The sequence below is a fragment of the Apus apus genome, chromosome 14 (genome assembly GCF_020740795.1).
Source record: "Apus apus isolate bApuApu2 chromosome 14, bApuApu2.pri.cur, whole genome shotgun sequence".
Taxonomy (NCBI): Eukaryota; Metazoa; Chordata; class Aves; order Apodiformes; family Apodidae; genus Apus; species Apus apus.
The window spans coordinates 16,823,261-16,843,063 of record NC_067295.1 but is presented as its reverse complement, the minus strand read 5'-3'; the positions used below and the strand labels follow the sequence as shown (position 1 = coordinate 16,843,063).

The window sequence follows — 19,803 nt, the reverse complement described above, 5'->3', positions numbered from 1 at the left end:
TAAGTGAGCTCTGGACTCAAAATGTCATAGTGAACATTATTTTCCAGCTTCCTTATTTCTTGTTAACATGACCTGAGACTTGATTTATCCAGTAGGAAAGATTATTTTTGATTTATCCAGTAGGAAATCAAGAGCAAAGGGTGAAGAAATCATCTTGATCTAAGAAGACTGCATTGGCACAGGATGATATTTAAATGTTGATGAATGCTGCTTTTGTGAAGATGGTGTGTGGAAACCCCCCAAAGTTTGCTTGGGGAGATTTTGTCTGTAATAACTTAAACAAAATTAGACTTCTTGAAGCAAAGTCTTCCAATGTGCTACCTTGCCCTTACAGTGGTCTTGTACACCAGCAAAGAGTGGAGAAGCATTTAAGCAGCAAGTCTGTTCTCTAAATGACTGAACAAAGACATTCAATTCACTTGTTTGTGCCAACCTGGCCCTTCTCCTTCCGTGCTTCCTCCTTCCCAGGGAAAGTAGATTTTAATTTTTTTTTAATGATTCCTCTGTTAGTGGATGAGAAGTGGTGTCTTCCTACTTTGACTGAAAACTTAACAATAACTACATGTGTACCCCTACAGTAGTGATGTAGTGATTCTGTGAAGTAAAATAATGAAACTGAGGTTTGACAAGTGTTTTCTTTTTATTAACATAGCTAAAGCAGAGTATTTTCATGATGTTGGTATCTCCTGCTTTGCTTCCTGCCTTCACTGGCAGTGTTATTAGCCTCAGGGAATCTTTGACAACATTCTAACTGGTTGCCTTTGAATATTGTTGAATATTCCATTAGTGTATCACTTTTGTGAGAAATTACTATAGGAAAAAAGTTGCTGGAATTCTGCTCATACTGTTGGTAATATGGGGATAACTCATTTTTCAATGTAAATACACATGCAGAATTTGGCTATGTGTTCAGAACAGTTAGAAGTACAGCTCTAAGAATTAACCCTGTATTAATAATAGCTTCTGTCTCCAGGACTAAAACTGACTGTGGTGACTTCTCACTTTTTAAAAAGATATTTGTAGCACTGAGCAATGACATGTGGATTTGGTTTCAGTGTTCCAGTAAAATCCCTGGATGGAGACAGTTGGCTTCCCAGGCTATTTCCCTATTAAAAATAACCAGAAAATGGCCCTGCTTGCTGTGATGTGAGTCTTGATCTTTCCATCTCCAATACAGTTTGACAATGGCTGCAGATGGGAAATATTTCTTTAAATTTACTTCTGAAAATATTGAATATTAGTTTCATTCCTGTTTTCTAGTGAAGACAAGAATTCTAGTTGCGGGGCTGAGTTTCCTTGAATTAATTTAATTATGTACATCAATCAATTTCAGATCATTTTATTATGTATTGTCTAAAGTCTGCATAGAGGCCACATCTTGACTTAAAATCCTGATGAGATTACTTAAAGTACTTTATTTTCCCATAGTGCTGCTATTTATCTCTAGTTGTTTCCCATCTGTGGCAAAACAAGGCTGGATGGGGGGGCTTTTCCGTTGGGGAAGGAAACAGATAACAAAATCACTAGGAAGACTTTTGGTGGGGACAGTATTGACTGTGTGAGTGGGGGTGGGTTAGCAGAATGTTACTTTTGGAACTTACATTTCAGATCTGGATACTGAATTTCCTGTTTGACTGTAGCTGGCTGCAAGCCAGCAACAGATTTTTAGCATTTTAAAAGAACTCTCTCATAGTGACTTTTTTTACTTCTGTGACAGTTTGGGGCTTTTTTCAGACACTCCTTGATTTGCATCTCTCCCATTTATTAGTACATTGATAGTATTGTTGATATGTTTTTTTTCTAGATCAGTAGAAAGTCTATATTGGAAGTTAGAATCCTTCTCTTACAGCATTTCCTATAGGATTATTTTTACTCCCAGGAAGAGAGAGAAAAAGGAAAATAAAGCAGCCAGACTGTTGTTCAAAATTCACAACCCACACTTGTGCAGCAAAACTGCAAATGGGAAAATTTTCACACCCCCCCTTTCTCTGTGTGCCCCCTACACACTGACAGGGAAGGATTTAGCTGCAGTCAGTCACAGGCCTGGATACAAGCTTGTAGGAGCTCAGCTCTGTCAAAGTGAGATAGATTCCCAAAGTGTAATTGCTAGAGGTCTTATGTAAATGATTACCCAATCAACACCTTTCCCTCTGGCAGCTTGGCACAAGGGAGTTGCTACAGTGCAAGGCAAATGCAGAGCTTCTGTCATACCTGTGTGCTCTTTATTGTAGCACCAGGTGGAAGCTGTCTAGGTATGCCTGCTTTGATTTCTAACCCCACAGAGTCTGGAGTGGCTTATGAGTTTGCAGTCATACATTGGTGAGTACAATAAAAATTCCCTTCCAAGGATTTTGGTAGAATGTAGCATCTCTTAGAATTAAACAAGTTATGAGTAGCAAAGCTTCTCTGGGGCAATAAGATACTCTTGTCCTTCACTTTTTCATGACTTTCCTCCTGTGGTGTTGTCCCCCTTTGTAACCTGGTAGGGTTGGGAGATTAGTCAATGGAAGGCAGTGAATTCTACTTTATCTTGGTTGGAAAGGGAGCTGCAGAGCACTGTTGAACCAAGTTTAGGTCTACTGACAGTGAGCTATTTTTTCTTGATTACCTCTTAGAAGTTTCCTTAGAAAAGATACCAGTCCTTGGCCTCAAGGTTGAAAGCATTCCTGGTGAATTAGACATAATTTCTGTTGAGCAGCTGCTTATAAAAAGATAAATCTGCAGACTTTCACATTGAAAGTCATCTGCATACATTGCTTGGCACGTTGGATTCAGAGGCAATGAAAGCTCTGCTTTTGAACCCAGTAAACTTCAAATTGGAGCCAGGTAAGAGTTCTTGTCAGCCTGAGAAAAACAACTTCTGCAGAGAGAAGCAGACATTGGCAAGTGATCCTCCTGGGAGTTTCAGTGGTCATCTCCTGCTTCCATTTTTCAAGTACTCTGTCCGTCTCCTAATGCATCAAACGGTAAGAGCTGCATACTGTGGATCTAGCTGGGCAACTCAGGATCTAGCTAGGCAACTCAGTTCAGAACTTTTTTAGGAAGCATCTCCATGTATATCTATTATCACAGAATCACAGAATCTTAGGGGTTGGAAAGGACCTCGAAAGATCATCTAGTCCAACCCCCCTGCCAGAGCAGGGTCACCAAGAGCACATCACGCAGGAACATGTCCAGGCGGGTTTTGAATGTCTCCAGTGAAGAAGACTCCACAACCTCTCTGGGCAGCCTGTCCCAGGGCTCTGTTACTCTCACAGAAAAGAAGTTTTTCTGATGTTTACATGGAACCTCCTATGTTCCAGTTTGCACCCATTGCCCCTTGTCCTATCACTGGACATCACTGAACAAAGCCTGGCTCTGTTCTCCTGACACTCGCCCCTTACATATTTGTAAACACTGATGAGGTCGCCCCTCAGCCTCCTCCAAGCTAAAGAGACCCAGCTCCCTCAGCTTTTCCTCAACAGGGAGATGTTCCACTCCCTTCATCATCTTTGTGGCTCTGCGCTGAACTCTTTCAAGCAGTTCCCTGTCCTTCTTGAACTGAGGGGCCCAGAACTGGACACAATATTCCAGCTGCAGCCTCACCAAGGCAGAATAGAGGGGGAGGAGAACCTCCCTTGACCTACTAACCACAGCCTTTCTAATCCACCCCAGGATGCCACTGGCCTTCTTGGCTACAAGGGCACACTGCTGGCTCATGGTCATCCTCCTGTCTACCAGGACCCCCAGGTCCCTTTCTCCTACACTGCTCTCCAGCAGGTCAGCCCCCAACCTGTACTGGTACATGGGGTTGTTCTTCCCCAGATGCAAGACTCTACACTTGCCCCTGTTGAATTTCACCAAGTTTCTCCCTGCCCAACTCTCCAGCCTATCTAGGTCTTGCTGAATGGCAGCACAGCCTTCTGGTGTGTCAGCCACACCTCCCAGTTTAGTGTCATCAGCAAACTTGCTGATGACATGCATGTTCATAAGCAATAAAGTGAATATTTGAGTTGAAGAACTTTTTCACATGCTTCTTTCTGCATTACTGCATCTCTAACACTGTCAGTCCTAAGTATTTTACTTACACTTGCATATCCAAATGATATCTGGTAATCTATTTAGAATCATAGAATCATAGAATCCTAGAATCCTAGGGATTGGAAGGGACCTTGAAAGATCATCTAGTCCAACCCCCCTGCCAGAGCAGGGTCACCTAGAGTACATCACACAGGAATGCGTCCAGGAGGGTTTTGAATGTCTCCAGTGAAGGAGACTCCACAACCTCTCTGGGCAGCCTGTTCCAGTGCTCTGTCACTCTCACAGTAAAAAATTTTTTTCTGATATTCACCTTAAACCTCCTATGCTCCAATTTGTATCCATTACTCCTTGTCCTATCACTGGTCATCACTGAAAAAAGCTTAACTCCATCTTCTTGACACTCACCCTTTACTTATTTGTAAACATTGATGAGGTCACCCCTCAGTCTCCTTTTCTCCAAACTAAAGAGACCCAGCTCCCTCAGCCTTTCCTCATCAGGGAGATGTTCCACTCCCTTAATCATCTTTGTGGCTCTGCCCTGGACTCTTTCCAGCAGTTCCCTGTCCTTCCTCAACTGAGGGGCCCAGAACTGGACACAATATTCCAGATGCGGCCTCACCAATGCAGAACAGAGGGGGAGGAGAACCTCTCTTGACCGACTAACCACACCCTTTCTAATGCACCCCAGGATGCCATTGGCCTTCTTTGTTACCACATTTCTAGTCAGAATAGATGCTCTTGACATTGAGATGCTACAACAAAGCTCCTGCTACTTGTATCAGTATCTAGACATGAAGAATGCAGGCAGATTTTCTCCCTGCTGCACTTAAATCAGTTGAAGACTTCAGTGTGCTTCTTGTGAGCTACCAGCCTTCCCAGTTTGCCATTTCACAAAACCACAGAACTGTCAGAATTGGAAGGGACCTCCAGAGCTCATCTAGTCCAACTCTCCTGCTAAAGCAGGATCTCCTGGAGAAGATCCCACAGGGCTGCATCCAGGTAGGTTTGAATATCTTCAGAGAAGGGGACTCCACAGCCCCCCTGGGCAGCCTGTCCCAGGGCTCTGTTGCACTCACAGGAAAGTAGTTTTTTCTCATATTTAAATGAAACTTCCCCTGTTCCATCTTGTGCCCATTGCCCCTCGTCCTGTCCCTGAGCACTGCTGAGCAGAGTCTGGCTCCATCCTCCTTGCAGCCACCTTTAGATACTTAGAGGTGTTAACAAGGCCTCCTCTCAGCCTTCTCCTGTCCAGGCTGAACAGTCCCAGCTCCCTTGGCCTTTCGTCATCAGGGAGATACTCCAACCCCCCAGTCATCTTTGTCACCCTCCCTTGGACTCTCCAGCAGTTCTTTGTCTCTCCTGAACTGGGGAGCCCAGATCTGGTCCCAGTTCTCCAGGTGTGGCCTCACCAGGGCAGAGCAGAGGGGCAGGATGACCTCTCTCAACCTACTGGCCACACTCTTCCTCATGCACCCCAGGATTCCATTGACCTTCTTGGCCACAACGGCACATTCCTGGCTCATGGATCATTCACTGTCTACGCGGACTCCCAGATCCTTCTCCTCTGAACTGCTTTCCAGCATGTCCACCCCTCACCTATATTGGTGCCTGGGATTCTTCTCCCCAGGTGCATGACCCTACGCTTATCCTTATTGAACCTCATTTCAGGCAAAATAAGTGGGATAGGCTTCCATGTTTTAAGATCCTTGCAAATGTGGTTCATTTTGCAAACATACAAACCCAAGATAATTTTCTTGTGAGTTTTGCAGTCCACATAAAGAACAAGTAAATTTGGCACTGAGGTGAAAGAAAATGTGAAATAATGGAAAAATCAAGCAGTCAAGTTCTCTTTTTGTTAGGATTTTTAGGTTATTTACAGTGTCTCATTTATTTGCTTCCTTTTCAGGAAGTATTAGTTTTCCAGCTCCATAGATTTCATCTTAGAGAGATCTGACTTGAGCATGTTGTGAAGGAAAGGTGGAAGGAAGTAATACAGAAATCAGAATCATATTGCTATCGTGAATATCTTCAGCTGTTGTCTCCAATGGCTGCTTTGCTGGTCTGTTCTGCATTAAGATTTTCTGGATAATGACCAATCTAAATTGACACTACCCAGAAAGGAGAAGGTAAATGGTCGAACAATTGTTTGATTTGGGTTTAGTAGTACAGAAATGAGAGTACATTGAATCCAGATTTGCTGTGATGCGTTAAGGGTCTGAAGTGAAATACACTGTTAGTAGAAAGCCAGAGCAGGAAAAGCTGGAATGCAATGCTGGAAATTTGAGAAGTGAGATTGTAGTTTCTTTGACTGTAACTGACAGGCTCAGTGGGAATACAAAATTTTCTCACCTTCAGGATATTAAGTATTAAAGTAATTTACTGCTGAAAATGGATCGGCAAGAATATGAATAACTATGATTTGGGTTTATTACAATCTTAGACTTTCAGAAACTAGGATGAGATCTAATGTAAGGAATGTTTTACCCCAGATCTTCTATGTTATGTTTCTAACATTATTAATTTAAAGTCTCTGAAAAGATCTTGGCTAGACTCCCTTAAGGTCTGGTCCAGTGTAGCAGGTTCCTGCTTGTTGTAGTGTAATATTCTCTGAAGTGCTCTTTACTCTCTATCTTGTTAGGATGGATTTCCCTTTCCCAGCTGCTCTTCTGTCAACTATTACTCATCCTATATTCAGCACATTGAGTTTGTAACAGTTCCTTGGAAAAAAAACAAAACAAAACAAACAACCAGAAAACCTCCCTCTAGAGGGAAATTTCTGAGAGTTGACACAAAATTCCACGTATGAGGCTGGTTCCATTTTCACCATGCGCCTTTTCCAAAGCAAACAGCTCGCTTTCCTGTTAATGGGGAGGTGTGAGGTTGTGGAGCTCTGGCGCTGTGTGAATCCCGTTGCTGTCCCAGGAGCAATGCTGTTTCCTCTCTTCTTTCCTTCCTCTTTGCTTCCTGGGGCTTGATTTTCTATGAGAGGTCCATCCTTTTGGAACAGCTCTCAAGTGCGTGTGCAGGTGGCAGAAGGGGAAAACCAGTGGAGCCTGGAGCCATCACAAGCTCTGGTGGGATCAGAAATGGTTGATTTGAACTTGTGATAGGGTTTGGAATATAATACTTAGTACACTTTGTTTTCTAAAACAAAAAAGAAGTTCTGTTCAGACCTTGGGAAACTGTAATGAAACCCACATGTAATGTTACTCTGACTAAAAATAAGTAAATTGTAGATTGACTTAGGGATTTTGAGCCATCTACTCAAGTCTTCCTCCAGAATATTAGATTTTCTTCTACCAGTGACCATTGCAGTTCTTTTCATCCTTTGTTGGCATAGTCCAGCATGAAAATTAGAGATCAAAACCAAGTTGGAATTAGAGGGGACATGATTCAAGAGTATTTTTTTCACTTTACTGACAGGATAAGGAATTGCAGCACAATTCTCCAGACCATTTGGATTTTGAAAAGGAAGTGGGTGCTTTTGTTTTCAGTAGCATATTTGAAAATGTAATAAATAGAAATTATCCAGCCTGTACTGAAGAAATATTTAGTAAGATCTAAGTATGTAGATTCTTCAGTATTGTTTGGCCTTCTCACACAAATGATCTGTCTGGCCTAAAGTACATGGGTTTTAACCCTTAAAGTGAAGTAGGGGAGAGCTCCACAGTGCTGTTTTCTTGCTGTTTTTCTCTTGGGCTGTTTTGCATGGACAAAGTGCTTTTAAATACAAGCTTTGTATCCACTGTTCTCATATTTTGCCTCATATTGCTACTTTGCTTTGAAAAGAGATGAGAGACTGCCATCTCGGAGTGGAGGCTCAGAGGCTGAGTATTACCTGTGGCTGATAGGGTAAGGGACAGCCACTTTGTTCCTCTTCAAGAAAGAAATCTTGGTCTCTAGCAGCAATCCTTCATCAGAGCAAGAGAAATGCTGGACTTGCTCACAGTTACACGTCTTGCCTGATATCAAAGACATTTCAGCCACAAAATAAAATATAAAAGGCTGTTGCCTGGGCCAAATCCAGAGAATTTAGTGGATGGAGCTGATTTTTGTGGCCAGTTTGAGTGGCTCAACTTTATAGAGCACATGTTGGGTTGTGTGAAAGAGGAAACGGCCTCTTTGGTCAGTGTAAGTGTGCTCTGAACTGTCTGTCCTGTGGGCACAGACCCAGGCAGTCAGCAGCTGATGTACCACTGTCTTGGGAAACTAGGGAGGTCTCCCAAGAAGTCTATTTTATGTTGGGATCATGGCAGATATATGATGACTCCTGTTTTTTCAAAAGTATACATTTCTGAAGGCTGGTTGTTCTGGATAGCAGGAAGGAATTTTTGTTTAAATAGAAAACTTTCCTTAAGATAACGAGATGTAAAAGAATCTCCTGTTACCTGCTGCAAGGCAGCAAACCATCTGATAACAGTGCAGGAGAGTGTGACAGCAGAGGAGGCTGGGCTGGGGGGCAGGGATAGCCGACAAAGCATTATTCCTGCAGGTGGGAGACCTTTGACTCATAGAGCACAATGTCTGTGTTACTGTCACCAGCTGCCAGATCTGTCTCTTCACACCTTTTGAGCACAGGCGGGCAGATGAACTCCTTGATTCAACAGCTTCTTCAGCCATTCTCATTAGTGTTTTGTTAATAATTCTGACTCTGGCTTTTCTCTTCTTCTCCCCTCCCAGCTCTGGGGATTTCAAGGTTCAGCTTGCATAACAGGTAATAGCAGGCATTTCCTTCTCCTGTGCCGGGATATCCTGGCGCCCTTCAGTCTCTCTCTGGCTGTATTTAAAACAGACTCCAGCACAGGGAAAAAAACAAAATAAATAAAAAAATCCCAGTCTAAAATTAGCAGCCCTGATAGAAGAAAGGCACATGGCTGTCCACTGTGCTGTTTGTCAATGAATCAACACATCTAAATGGGGCCGGAATGCATTTCCTCTCTGGGAATAACAGACGTGTCGAGTTTTGGGAAGGATGAGAGGGAGCAAGAGCAAAGCAGGCATCACACTGGGGATCAGGGAGAAGTGTCCAGGAGGTGTCCATGGGGTACATGAAGAGGCTGTAGGGAGCTCTTGTTAGGGCAAAGCTATCTGTCTCTTGGTAGCTCTGACTGATGCTGGAGGGTCTCATTGCACCTGGAATCTGGATCAGATGCTTGGAGAGTCACAGAACCTCTGCAGTCTCTTCCTCTTGTTTGGATTTCAGGTACATTGTCCTTAATGCATGTTTATTGCTGTCAGGACCCTATTTAAGTGACCCAGGCTAGATTCTGATCTTGCAACAGTGTAAAGCTGAGGTCTCAGTAGGTTTATACCGTTCTAAATATTCTGAGTTTTTAAACTAGAAATTAAAAGTTAACATAAAATTATGTTATTTTATTATAACCTGTAGTTTGCATTAGTAATAATGGCATATTTTTAATCTGATCTTGTAACCAGCCACAGTGTTGTACTTCATTGAGAAAGTTTTCATGCATATGGATATTTTATAGGATGGGACTCTAGGTGTAATGAATATCGAGTGACTTATTTCATGTAGTAAAGAAAGGTATTATTGCAAAATATTGAGTGACTTATTTCATGTAGTAAAGAAAGGTATTATTGCAAAATGGTTGTGGTTTGTTGCTACTGCTGTGAGTATGGAATTGTGATAAAACCATTTCCTTCTTTCCTCATTCATTTCTGTATAGTCTGTGTCCACGAGAATTACTGTGGGAATTTTGCTTATAGAAGTCAATGTCATGAACTGACTCTAGCTTTCTTTGCTACATTGCAGATGTATCTGCCTGTCAAAATCCAGCTCATGGTCACTGAGTAAAATTCAGTTCGCTAAAAGCAAATAATCATGTTTGAGTAAGACTTCAAAAATGTGCTTGGCCATTCTGCTGTGCTCTCAAACAGCTCCTCTGGTATATTTTATCCCACCTAAATTGTGGGATTACATTGCTTCCAGTTTATTTCTTTCATGTTTGCCTTCCTGGTTTCAGAGGAAATAATAAAGGCTTGTTTTTCTTGGTTGGCAGAAGACTCATATATCCTGGATAAAAGCTTCTGTTCACGTGTTGCAGAATCTTATGGGAAAAGCTTTTAAAAGACAATGAGCCTACTTTTAGATTTAGACCTTCTCACTATTTTGTCACTTGAAAAACTTATAAAGTCTTTCTTGAAAGACTATTCCACATGGATTTAATAGAGACTAAGTATTTTTCTCTCAGTAAAAAGAACTGGACTTACTGGCAAGTTGGAAGACAGCAGCTATGGCCTCCTCCCACCACTGGGTATCCTGAGAAATGATGGGTAACTCCATCAGGCCTAGGACGAAGATGAGCTGGCCAGCAGTCAGAGCAACGGTGGCGATGAGGTTGCAAGCACGCATCATGTCAAACTGCACTAGGGAAACAGCAGAAGGAAGCACAAAGTTAAATGGCATAAAACAAGGAACAAGAAAACCCTGGCTGAACAGGGATGTAGTATTTGTCACTCCATAGAAAATGATTCTCAGACATGGATCCTCCTCCCAGCAGTCTCTTGCTCTAATGACATTCCCTGTGCTCTGATGAAGAAAAGATTTTCTTCAGGATGTGTTCTGAAGCTTAAGGAGGGGAGATTCAGCTTAGCCATTAGGAAAAAGTTATTTCCTTTGAGGCTGGTGAGATGCTGGCCCAGGTTGCCCAGAGAAGCTGTAGCTGCCCCATGCCTGGAAGTGTTCAAGGGCAGGTTGGATGGGGCTTGGAGCAACTTGATCCAGTGGGAGGTGTCCCTGCTCATGCAGTGGGGTGGAACTAGATGATCTTTAAGGTCCCTTCCAACCCAAACCAGTCTGGGATTCTGTGATTCTATGAATCTTTAGTCACACCCAATCCCTTCAGTGCAAAACAAGCTTCTGTGAAACAAGCAGCTCATTTCCATGGGTGGCCTGCTGGAGCTACTTGATTTTAGCCCTGTGAAGGTTCTACCTATAATCAGTAGCCAGAATTGTCTGGGGCAGGAATGGTGTTTGTTTTGCATTTGTGGCACTGACTGAAATGGAACCTTAGTTCATCAATAGCTTGTCAAGGCCCTGAAATAATAATAATCATCCCCAGGACATATAACACCCTGAATTTCTTTTTCACACAGTCCATCTGTATTGTCCTAGAAAACATCTTGTGGAGGTTAATGCTGACATCTTACTGGTTTAAGGGAGCTTTGTGTAGAGGATTCTGAACTTTGCCTTCTTGTAACATTGTTAACCTTTTGGATGCACTGGAAAGGCCCTGGTATTTCTTTTTATCCGTGTAATGAGGGAAATAGTTGCAAGGAAGATGTCAATGCTTGTTCTGAATGAAGTGTAATGGCATAATTTACACGTATAAGCAAAAAGTTACATACATACATACATATATATATATATATATATAAAATGTTGGTTTATATATTGATTAGTGGATGTTGTTGTGGGAGTCTGCTATTAGCCACCCAGCCAGGACAATGACACTGCTGAATTGTTCTGCAAGGAATTGAGGGATATCCCTACACCAGCTGCCCTTGTGGGTGATTTACCTTCCCAGACATCAACTGGGCATATCATACAGTGGACACAAACAGGTCCAGGAAGTATCTGAAGTATGTTGAAGACACCTTCTTGGTTGAGGTACTGAAAGAGCTGACTAGGAAATATGCCTTCCTGGACTTGTGGTGTGTAAAAAGAGAGAGACTTGTGGCCGAAGTGGTGATTGGTGGCTGTCTTGGTCACAGTGACCATGAAGAGTAGAGATTCAAATCACTGGGGACAGGAGGAAAGCTGCCAGCAAAGCTTCAGCCAGTGTGAGGAGAGCAAACTTTGGGCTGCTGAAGGAGTTCGTTAATAGGGTCCCCTGGGAATCTGCTTTTGACAGTATTGGGGTCCATGAACACTGGTCACATCTCTCAAGAGTGCAGGAGCAGGCAATTCCAAAGTGCTGGAAGTCATGCAGGTGGGGCAGAAGGCAGGCTTGGTTGAACAGGGATCTTCTTCTAGAACTTCCGCAGAAAAGGGAAGTGTCCAAACTTGGAAGCAAGGTCAGGCACCCCAGTGTGGCCTGGCAGCCAGAAGAGCCAGCTGTGTCCTGGGGTGGACCAAGCACCCCATCTCCTGTGGCTGAGGGAGGTGACAGTCCCACTCTGCTGCCCTGGTGTGGCCCCAGCTGGGCACAGGTTGGGGCACCTCAATACAAGAAGGACATAACACAATGCCAGTGGGCCCAAGGAAGGTGACCAAGGTTGTGAAAGGGCAAGACTTATGAAGAGCAGCTGAGGTGCTTGTTCAGCTTGGAGAAGAGAAGGCTGAGGGGAGACCTCATCACTGAGGGGTGACCTCATTGCAGTCTACACCTTCCTCAAAGGGGGCGATGGAGGGGGAGGTGCTGGTCTCCTCTCCCTGGTGACCAGGGACAGGACACAAGGAAATGGAATGAAGCTGCATCAAGGGAGGTTCAGATTGGACATGAGGAAAAGGTTCTTCACTGAGAGTGTTGTTGATCACTGGAACAGGCTCCCCAGGGAAATGATCACGGCATCAAGCCTGTCAGAGTCCAAGGAGTGTTTGAAGGATGGTCTTAGTCATATGGCTTATTTTTAGGTAGTCCTTTGAGGAGTAGGGAGTTGGACTTGATCATTATGGGGCCCCTCTGACTCAAGATATTCTGTGATTCTCTATTAAACATAAAAAACAAATGCAGAAATTATTCCTGACCACAGATATCTGGGGTCTTGGCTAGAGACCTGACTGAAGTGTGTCAGCTGGGTATTGAATGGAATATATTAATTGCAAAGTTGGGTACTTTTAGTTAGGCTTTTTTTCCTGATAACCCGATGGATGTCCTGTTTTTATCCTTTTCCTTCCTCTCTAGCCAAAGGTGGGGTTTGTAAATATCATTGTGCCAGTTCAACATCTTTTGCTAATATGTCACAGCTATTCTGCAATAGAAGTAGCTCAGTGTTTAAGTTGGCATATATTAGAAAAGGAAAGACTCTGGATATGAATATTCACTGGATTTTCACAAGTAAATTAATTGGTTATGTTGAGTGGGTGTACTGATCACCTGAATTTATTCCTGATCTTCCAGGGAGGCTGCTAGGAAGTGCAGAAAATAAAACGTGATATAAACAAGCAAGAGGAAACTTCATTGTGGTATTCATTAAGTCTGGCCTACTTTTTAGAGTCATAAAAATAAGTTTTCCCTTTACTTTCCCCTCGCAGGTCATCTTTATCTTCCAGTGTTCCAAGTAACAACTCATTATTTAATTAAGAATTAATAAAAAATGGTATTGTATATGAAAAAGTTAGTTAAGAACCACACTCCATTAAACTTTTTCTCACTGAACATATATTTAGAAGATAACATACTAGGTAGCGTACAAGATAACATACAATTTCCTAGTGAGTTAATCTCTGACCAGAGAGGAAAATTATTTAACTAAACCCAAAAATACTTTGCTCAAAGTTTTTTAGCTTTTAAAGTTGTCTTTTCTAGTGCTGGGAGCATTTAGATCTCTTGCCATGTTGAATGCTTACAGGTTGTGAAGCATGTTGGCTGATACCAGAATCATACTTAGGTGTCTGAGCTTTGTAAGCACCAGTAAAACTTGGAGCATCTGGAGTGTTCTTCTGTTTTTCCACTTCAATGGACTTCTGTACTATTTTGAGGGCCAGTGCTTGCTGAAGAGATAGTAATGACTTTCCAAGGGGAAGTACAGAGCAGGCTTGCAGCTATAGTTATTAAAGTGCTTTAATTTGTTGACAGAGCTAACTGTAGTGTCAGATGAAAAAAATAGTTGGTTTACTGCCATAATTAATTCTGTTGCCCTGTCTGTATATAGTATCCAGGAGCTTAAAAAAGAAAAGCCTGTATTATTATTATCTTCGAAATGTCTGAAGTTTCTCCCAGAAATACATCCTGCCCATTGACATTGAAAGAAACACCAACTTTTTGCCTTTACTGGTATTCATGACTTCTTTTTAACACTTAACTGTGTATTTTCAACTATTTTATTTTTTTGCTTTGCCATAAATGATTTTTTATCTAGCATATGAGGTGGCTGTTGCATTCTTCTCCCTAGTGACCTGCTGAAGGTGACAGGACAAGAAGAAATGAGGTCAAGTTGCACCAGGGGAGGTTTAGATTGGATATTAGAGAAAAATTCTTTCCAGAAAGAGTGGTGAGGCCTTGGAACAGGCTGCCCAGGGAGGTGGTGGAAGCACCGTCCCTGGAGTTGCTCAGAAAATGGGTGGACATGGCGTTTCATAAGATGCTTTAGTTGTCAGGGGTTGTAGGGGTGGATGGTTGGACTTGATAATCTTTAAAGTTTTTTCCAACCTTAACTATTCTATGATTCCATGAATATACTAAAAATAGTATGTTTATGTTTGTGATTCAATTGAATTACAGGAGAATTCGTAATAATTTAGTCTGTAAGCAGTGGTTCTATGATTGCTTGCTGGCCTTGGCCTGATGACAGGTAGAATGAGGAAGCAGTGGGTATGATTCCATTAAATGTTAAGACAGTTATTTTTATGGAATAAGCTATAAGACTTGAGTGCCCTACCATATGTCATATTAGGATATTGTTGTTTTATTGTAACAGGTTTAATGTATGATCTGTTATATTTCGGGTTTTGTTTACAATTGTAATGATGCCTCTTTCGCAGAGGGAAAAAAATCAAACTTAATAACGTGTAACTCTTAGAAACTCCATTCTTCTTGCTGTGGAGTTGAATCATATTCAGTCACAAAGTGCCACCCTGTAGATGACTGGTTTCCTGCTCAGGGCCCTTGTAACTTCACATGTTGTCAGCTCAGCACTTGTAATTCTGTTTTGTCCAGAGAAGAGCTGCCTAGCTGGTGAAGGGTCTAAGAGAACAAGTCTGATGAGAGGCTGAAGGAACTGGGATGGCTTAGTTTGGAGGAAAGGATGCTGAGGGCAGACCTTATGGCCCTCTACAGCTACCCTGAAAGGAGGTTGTAGTGAGGTGAGTGTTGACCTCTGCTCCCAAGTGAATAATGATAGGACTAGAGAAAATGGCCTGAAGTTGCACCCAAGGAGGATCAGATTGGATATTAGGAAGAATTTATTTACTGAAAGAGTGGTCAGGCACTGGAATGGGCTGCCCAGGGAGGTGGTGGAGTCACCATCCCTGGAGAGATTAAAAAAACACGTAGATGTGGCACTTCAGGACATACTCTAGTGAGCATAGTGGGTTTTCCTGGGTTGATGGTTGGACTTGGTGATCATAGAGGTCTTTTCCAACCATGATGATTCTGCGTGATACACAACCCTAAGCTGAGCTTCTGCAACATGAAACCTACCACCCCAAAAAGGGGCTACCTGTGGAAAGCAGCTCTGGACTTTTACTGGGGACAGCCAATGGACAACACTGAGGAACAAAGGGAACTGAGTGTGCAATTTCAAAGCATTTCTTCAGTGCCTGACCCAAAGACACTGAAGATGTAAATTGTGTTGAGGAAGGCCAGGCCACAAAGCTCCTGTCTCGCTTGAATGACTGCTCAGTCCAGGAATAAGTATTTCTCATCTCTTCTAAAATTGGCTGCAATATAGTTTTTATGAGAGCTGTGAAATTTAGTGTTTACCTTTGTGCTCTTTTACTCTGCAGGTTGCTATTTTAAATTCTATATAAACCGGAAATGCCTCCGTAGCCAGCCTCAGTCCGTTCGGATGTGTTTTCTATAGACTTTGTAATTAGTATGAATTGAAGATCATCTGTTAACCATTTCAGACACTTCTGCTTCATTTACCATAGCCATGCTCCCCTTGTAACCATCCATGGCCATTGCAGACTTAATAACTTCTGCAGAATGTTTTATACTGGCCATAATTTGTGAAACAAGAGGTTCATGGCAAAATTTCTGGTGGCATTTGAGTTAGACAATAGAGTCTTAATGGTTAAGACTGTCATGACACATTTTGTTTTTTCGATGTCTCACCTTTTTTTGTTTTGAACTCATTATTGTTAATGTCACCTGTCTCCTGAACTTCACCTATGAGATGAGTTTCATAGAATCACAGGGGTTGGAAGGGACCTCTGAAGATCATCAAGTCCAACCCCCCTGCTGCAGCAGGAACACCCAGGGCAGGTCACACAGGAACATTTCCAGATGGGTCTTGAAGGTCTCCAGAGAAGGAGACTCCACAAGCTCTCTAGGCAGCCTGTCCCAGGGCTCTGTCACCCTCACAGGAAAGAAGTTTCTCCTCACATTGAGGTGGAACTTCCTGCGTTGTCACTTGGTGCCGTGTCCCCTTGTCCTATCACAGGCACCACTGAGAAGAAACGGACCCATTCTTGACACCCACCCTGCTGATATTCATAGACATTAATCAGGTCGCCTCTCAGTCTTCTCCAGTCTAAACAGCCCCAGGTCTCTCAGCCTTTCTTCATCAGACAGATGTTCCAGTCCCTTCATCATCCTCGTAGCCTCCCTTGGACTCTTTCCAGCATCTCTCTGTCCCTATTGAACTGGGGAGCCCACAACTGGACACAACACTCCAGATGAGGTCTCACCAGGGCAGAGTAGAGGGGGAGGAGAACCTCCCTTGACCTGCTGGCCACACTGTTCTTCATACATCCCAGGATACTGTTGTCTCTCTTGGCCACAAGGGCACATTGCTGTCCCATGCATCACTTGTTGTCCACACTCAGAGGTGTACCTGCCTGTCTTAATAAATGCTTAATGTTCATACTTTGCTTTATTCTGCAAAGGAGGATAAATTGTTGTATTTCCAAAATAGAGATTTCTACATCATTATGGTTGGAACTGGTAACGCTTCTTATGCTGAAATTGCTTCACTTATTTTTGTAAGAACCCATTTTCAGTTGCTTGTAACTTCATTGGACTTCGTCTTCTTGGTCTGGGTGTCTGCAGGCTGAGGTCATTTTTTGCTGTTAAAATTTAATCTAACTAGGTCAGTGTGTGGAACGGTCAGTAATTAGATTTTCTCTAATTCAATAATGAGATTTTGAGTACATGGTTTTCCTCTGGAACTCGACATGTTCCTGAGGTGTTATCCTGAGATAAGGGATATATCTCCTGCTGCTCTCTTAATATTCACTCCAGTAGGCAGTCTGAGAAGTCAGTGTTTGGTGCCTTAGCAGAACCACACCTGACAACTACATCCTCTGAAAGCCCAGCAGTGCCAGGCATGTCCATCGCATCGTGGCTCGGTTGTCACCAAGCAGTGGATATGCCACAAGGATAACTACAGTCTCTGCCTGTGGTCATCCAGCTGCTGTGGTACCAGCCAGAGTAACTTTTAAAAAACACGTTACAGGGACTACAGCCAAGCATCCAAACTTTGGGAAAAGCCAGCATAGTAATCTTCTACCTAAATAGAATTAGAGTGTTTTTTTTTCATGGGAGCACTGATTCCTTCAACACATGGAACAGACCTTTGCAAAAAAGCTGCCTTGGGGCCATTTTGACCAGCTCTGTGTTTAACTTCTCTCCGGCTAACTCCTAATCACGGGCTTGCTGCAAATGAAGTCGAGTTCCAGCCTGCAGAACTGAATTCTGTAATAATGAACAATTTTAGAAAAAAACCCCGCTTTTTTAGAATTCTAAAAAAATCTACTTCAGCCAAACTTTGGCAACTAATGGTATGTTCCTCTTGTTTTGGATGTCAACATTGTCAACAAAGATCAGATGTGCAGAAGCTGCAGCCACAGCTGACACGGAAATCAGCTGAAGCTGTGCCTTGAATAGCAAGAGCACTGTGAAAATGCAGAGTACAAATAGGCTTCATTTTACAACGCAGACATAGGAGCTTCAGCACTTCTTGTTACAGTAATACTGACAATCAATACAATCACTGTAATGCCAATCACTGTAGTGCCCCTCTACTCTGCACTTATGAGACCCCACCTAGAGTACTGTGTCCAATTCTGGAGCCCTCAAAACAGGAAGGACATGGAGCTCTTGGAGTGAGTCCAGAGGAGGCCACAAAGGAGATCCAAGGGCTGGAGTGGCTCTGCTCTGGAGACAGGCTGGGAGAGCTGAGGTGTTCAGCCTGGAGAAGAGAAGGCTCCAGGGAGACCTTAGAGCAGCTTCCAGTGCCTGAAGGGACTCCAGGAAAGCTTGAAAGGGGCTTTTTACCAGGGTGTGTAGTGACAGGACAAGGGGTAATGGTTTTAAACTGGAAGAGGGGAGATTTAGGTTAGACATTAGGAAAAAAATCTTTACTGTGAGGGTGGTGAGACACTGGAACAGGTTGCCCAGGGAAGTTGTGGGTCTTCAAGGGCTGGTTGGATGGGACTTGGAGCAATCTGGTCTAGTATGAGGTGTCCCTGCCTATGCAGGGGGGTTGGAACTAGGTGATCTTTAAGGTCCTGTCCAACCCAAACCATTCTACGATCCTATGATTATTTATTGACAGCCAGCATCATGCTACATCTCCCAAACTTGTGCTCTATTCAGAAAATCTTTTGACACTTAATTTCTTCTGTTGATTTAAATTCGTGATAGTTATGTTGTTAACCTCTTGAGTGGTTTTTTTGGAGTGTAAATTATGGAATATATCAAAACACTTTAAAGGTATTTGTGAAACAAACCGAAACAAATGCTGGCAGTATCTAAGTACACCTTTGCATGACTGAGACTGCAGGAAGATTTAATTAAAGCACGGCATCTGTGATACAGATATATTTTGATGATCTGAATAGACACTAATTTCTCCAAAATGAAATGGAGCTGAATCTACATTTTTCTTCATCAGCTTGTACCCTTTCCATATGAGGATATTGTTTGCATGTCTGACTAAAAGGACCAGATTCTGTTGCTGGGTAGGTATCTTAAAAATGAGAACAGTCACTACTTTTGCTTGGTTTCATTTCCTGGGTAGCTTTCTGAAGAATGGAATTTATACTTTTCCACTTCAAAGTAATAATTAAAAAAGGAGCAGAAAGCAATCTCTTCTGGAACAATTAAAAGAATGTGCCTATGTGACAAACTGGTGACATTCTCCATCCCATTAGGTTATTTTGGAACTTTATGACTGAGCTCATCTGAGCATGAAAGTTGATAGGTGAATATTGCATTTGAAAGGCATACAGATCTTCTTTGGTGAGAGAAGAACATGGTTGCTTGGGTTTATTTTTTTCATAGCCTCAGTTACATTTGGAGTGAAGACAGCTACATCAACTATTTTGAAGAGAAGTGCTTGTGGCTAAATGATGGGGACCTTTCAAACATTGAGGACATTTCTCTACAGTGATCAGTTCTAACAGACAAGGCTGTACAGAGGTCCTGTTGAGCTGTTCTACGTTTTATGGTTTGTCCATTTATAAGCATCAGTAGGGCATTCCATGTTGATGACTGCAATAAATGCATCTAATCTGGCATTTTTGAAAGCTACAAGGCCATTTTCACACTTCATATTTTGAGTTCCAAGTATAAACAGTGAGAGTAATCAAACATTGATTTCTCTGATAATATTTCTGTGCAGTGCATATGAAGGTACTGCACTGAAACATGTATTAAGTTCATTTTCTTATCCTGAATCTGGAAAAGTTTTGAACTTTTCCAAAATAAGTGCACAACACAGTAAAATCCACATTAAAATTAGCACTAACTATTTGGAAGAGCCAGAAATTTTATAATTCACCTCCATTGGCCTCTACTGTTAAATTAGTGATTTCACTTGTGTAGGTATTGAGCAGGCTACAGCTGTTAGGAGGGGAAATAAGAAGCACCCTGTTGTCAGCTGGCTTCACTGCCTCCATCTCTGTGTAGCAGTCTGAGCAGTTCACCAGGCTAC

At 42.5% G+C, this 19,803-nt stretch overlaps 2 protein-coding genes across 3 annotated transcripts in view; one reads left to right on the top strand and one right to left on the bottom strand.

The window, feature by feature from the left end:
- Positions 1–19,803, top strand: part of IFT140 (intraflagellar transport 140) — an 82,900-nt gene that overhangs the window by 37,435 nt on the left and 25,662 nt on the right. The window lies entirely within an intron of this gene.
- Positions 1–19,803, bottom strand: part of TMEM204 (transmembrane protein 204) — a 32,752-nt gene that overhangs the window by 7,136 nt on the left and 5,813 nt on the right. The window contains exon 2 of the mRNA XM_051632096.1: positions 10,252–10,407. Coding sequence (XP_051488056.1) covers positions 10,252–10,407 — 156 coding nt within the window. The remainder of the gene's footprint in view (positions 1–10,251; positions 10,408–19,803) is intronic.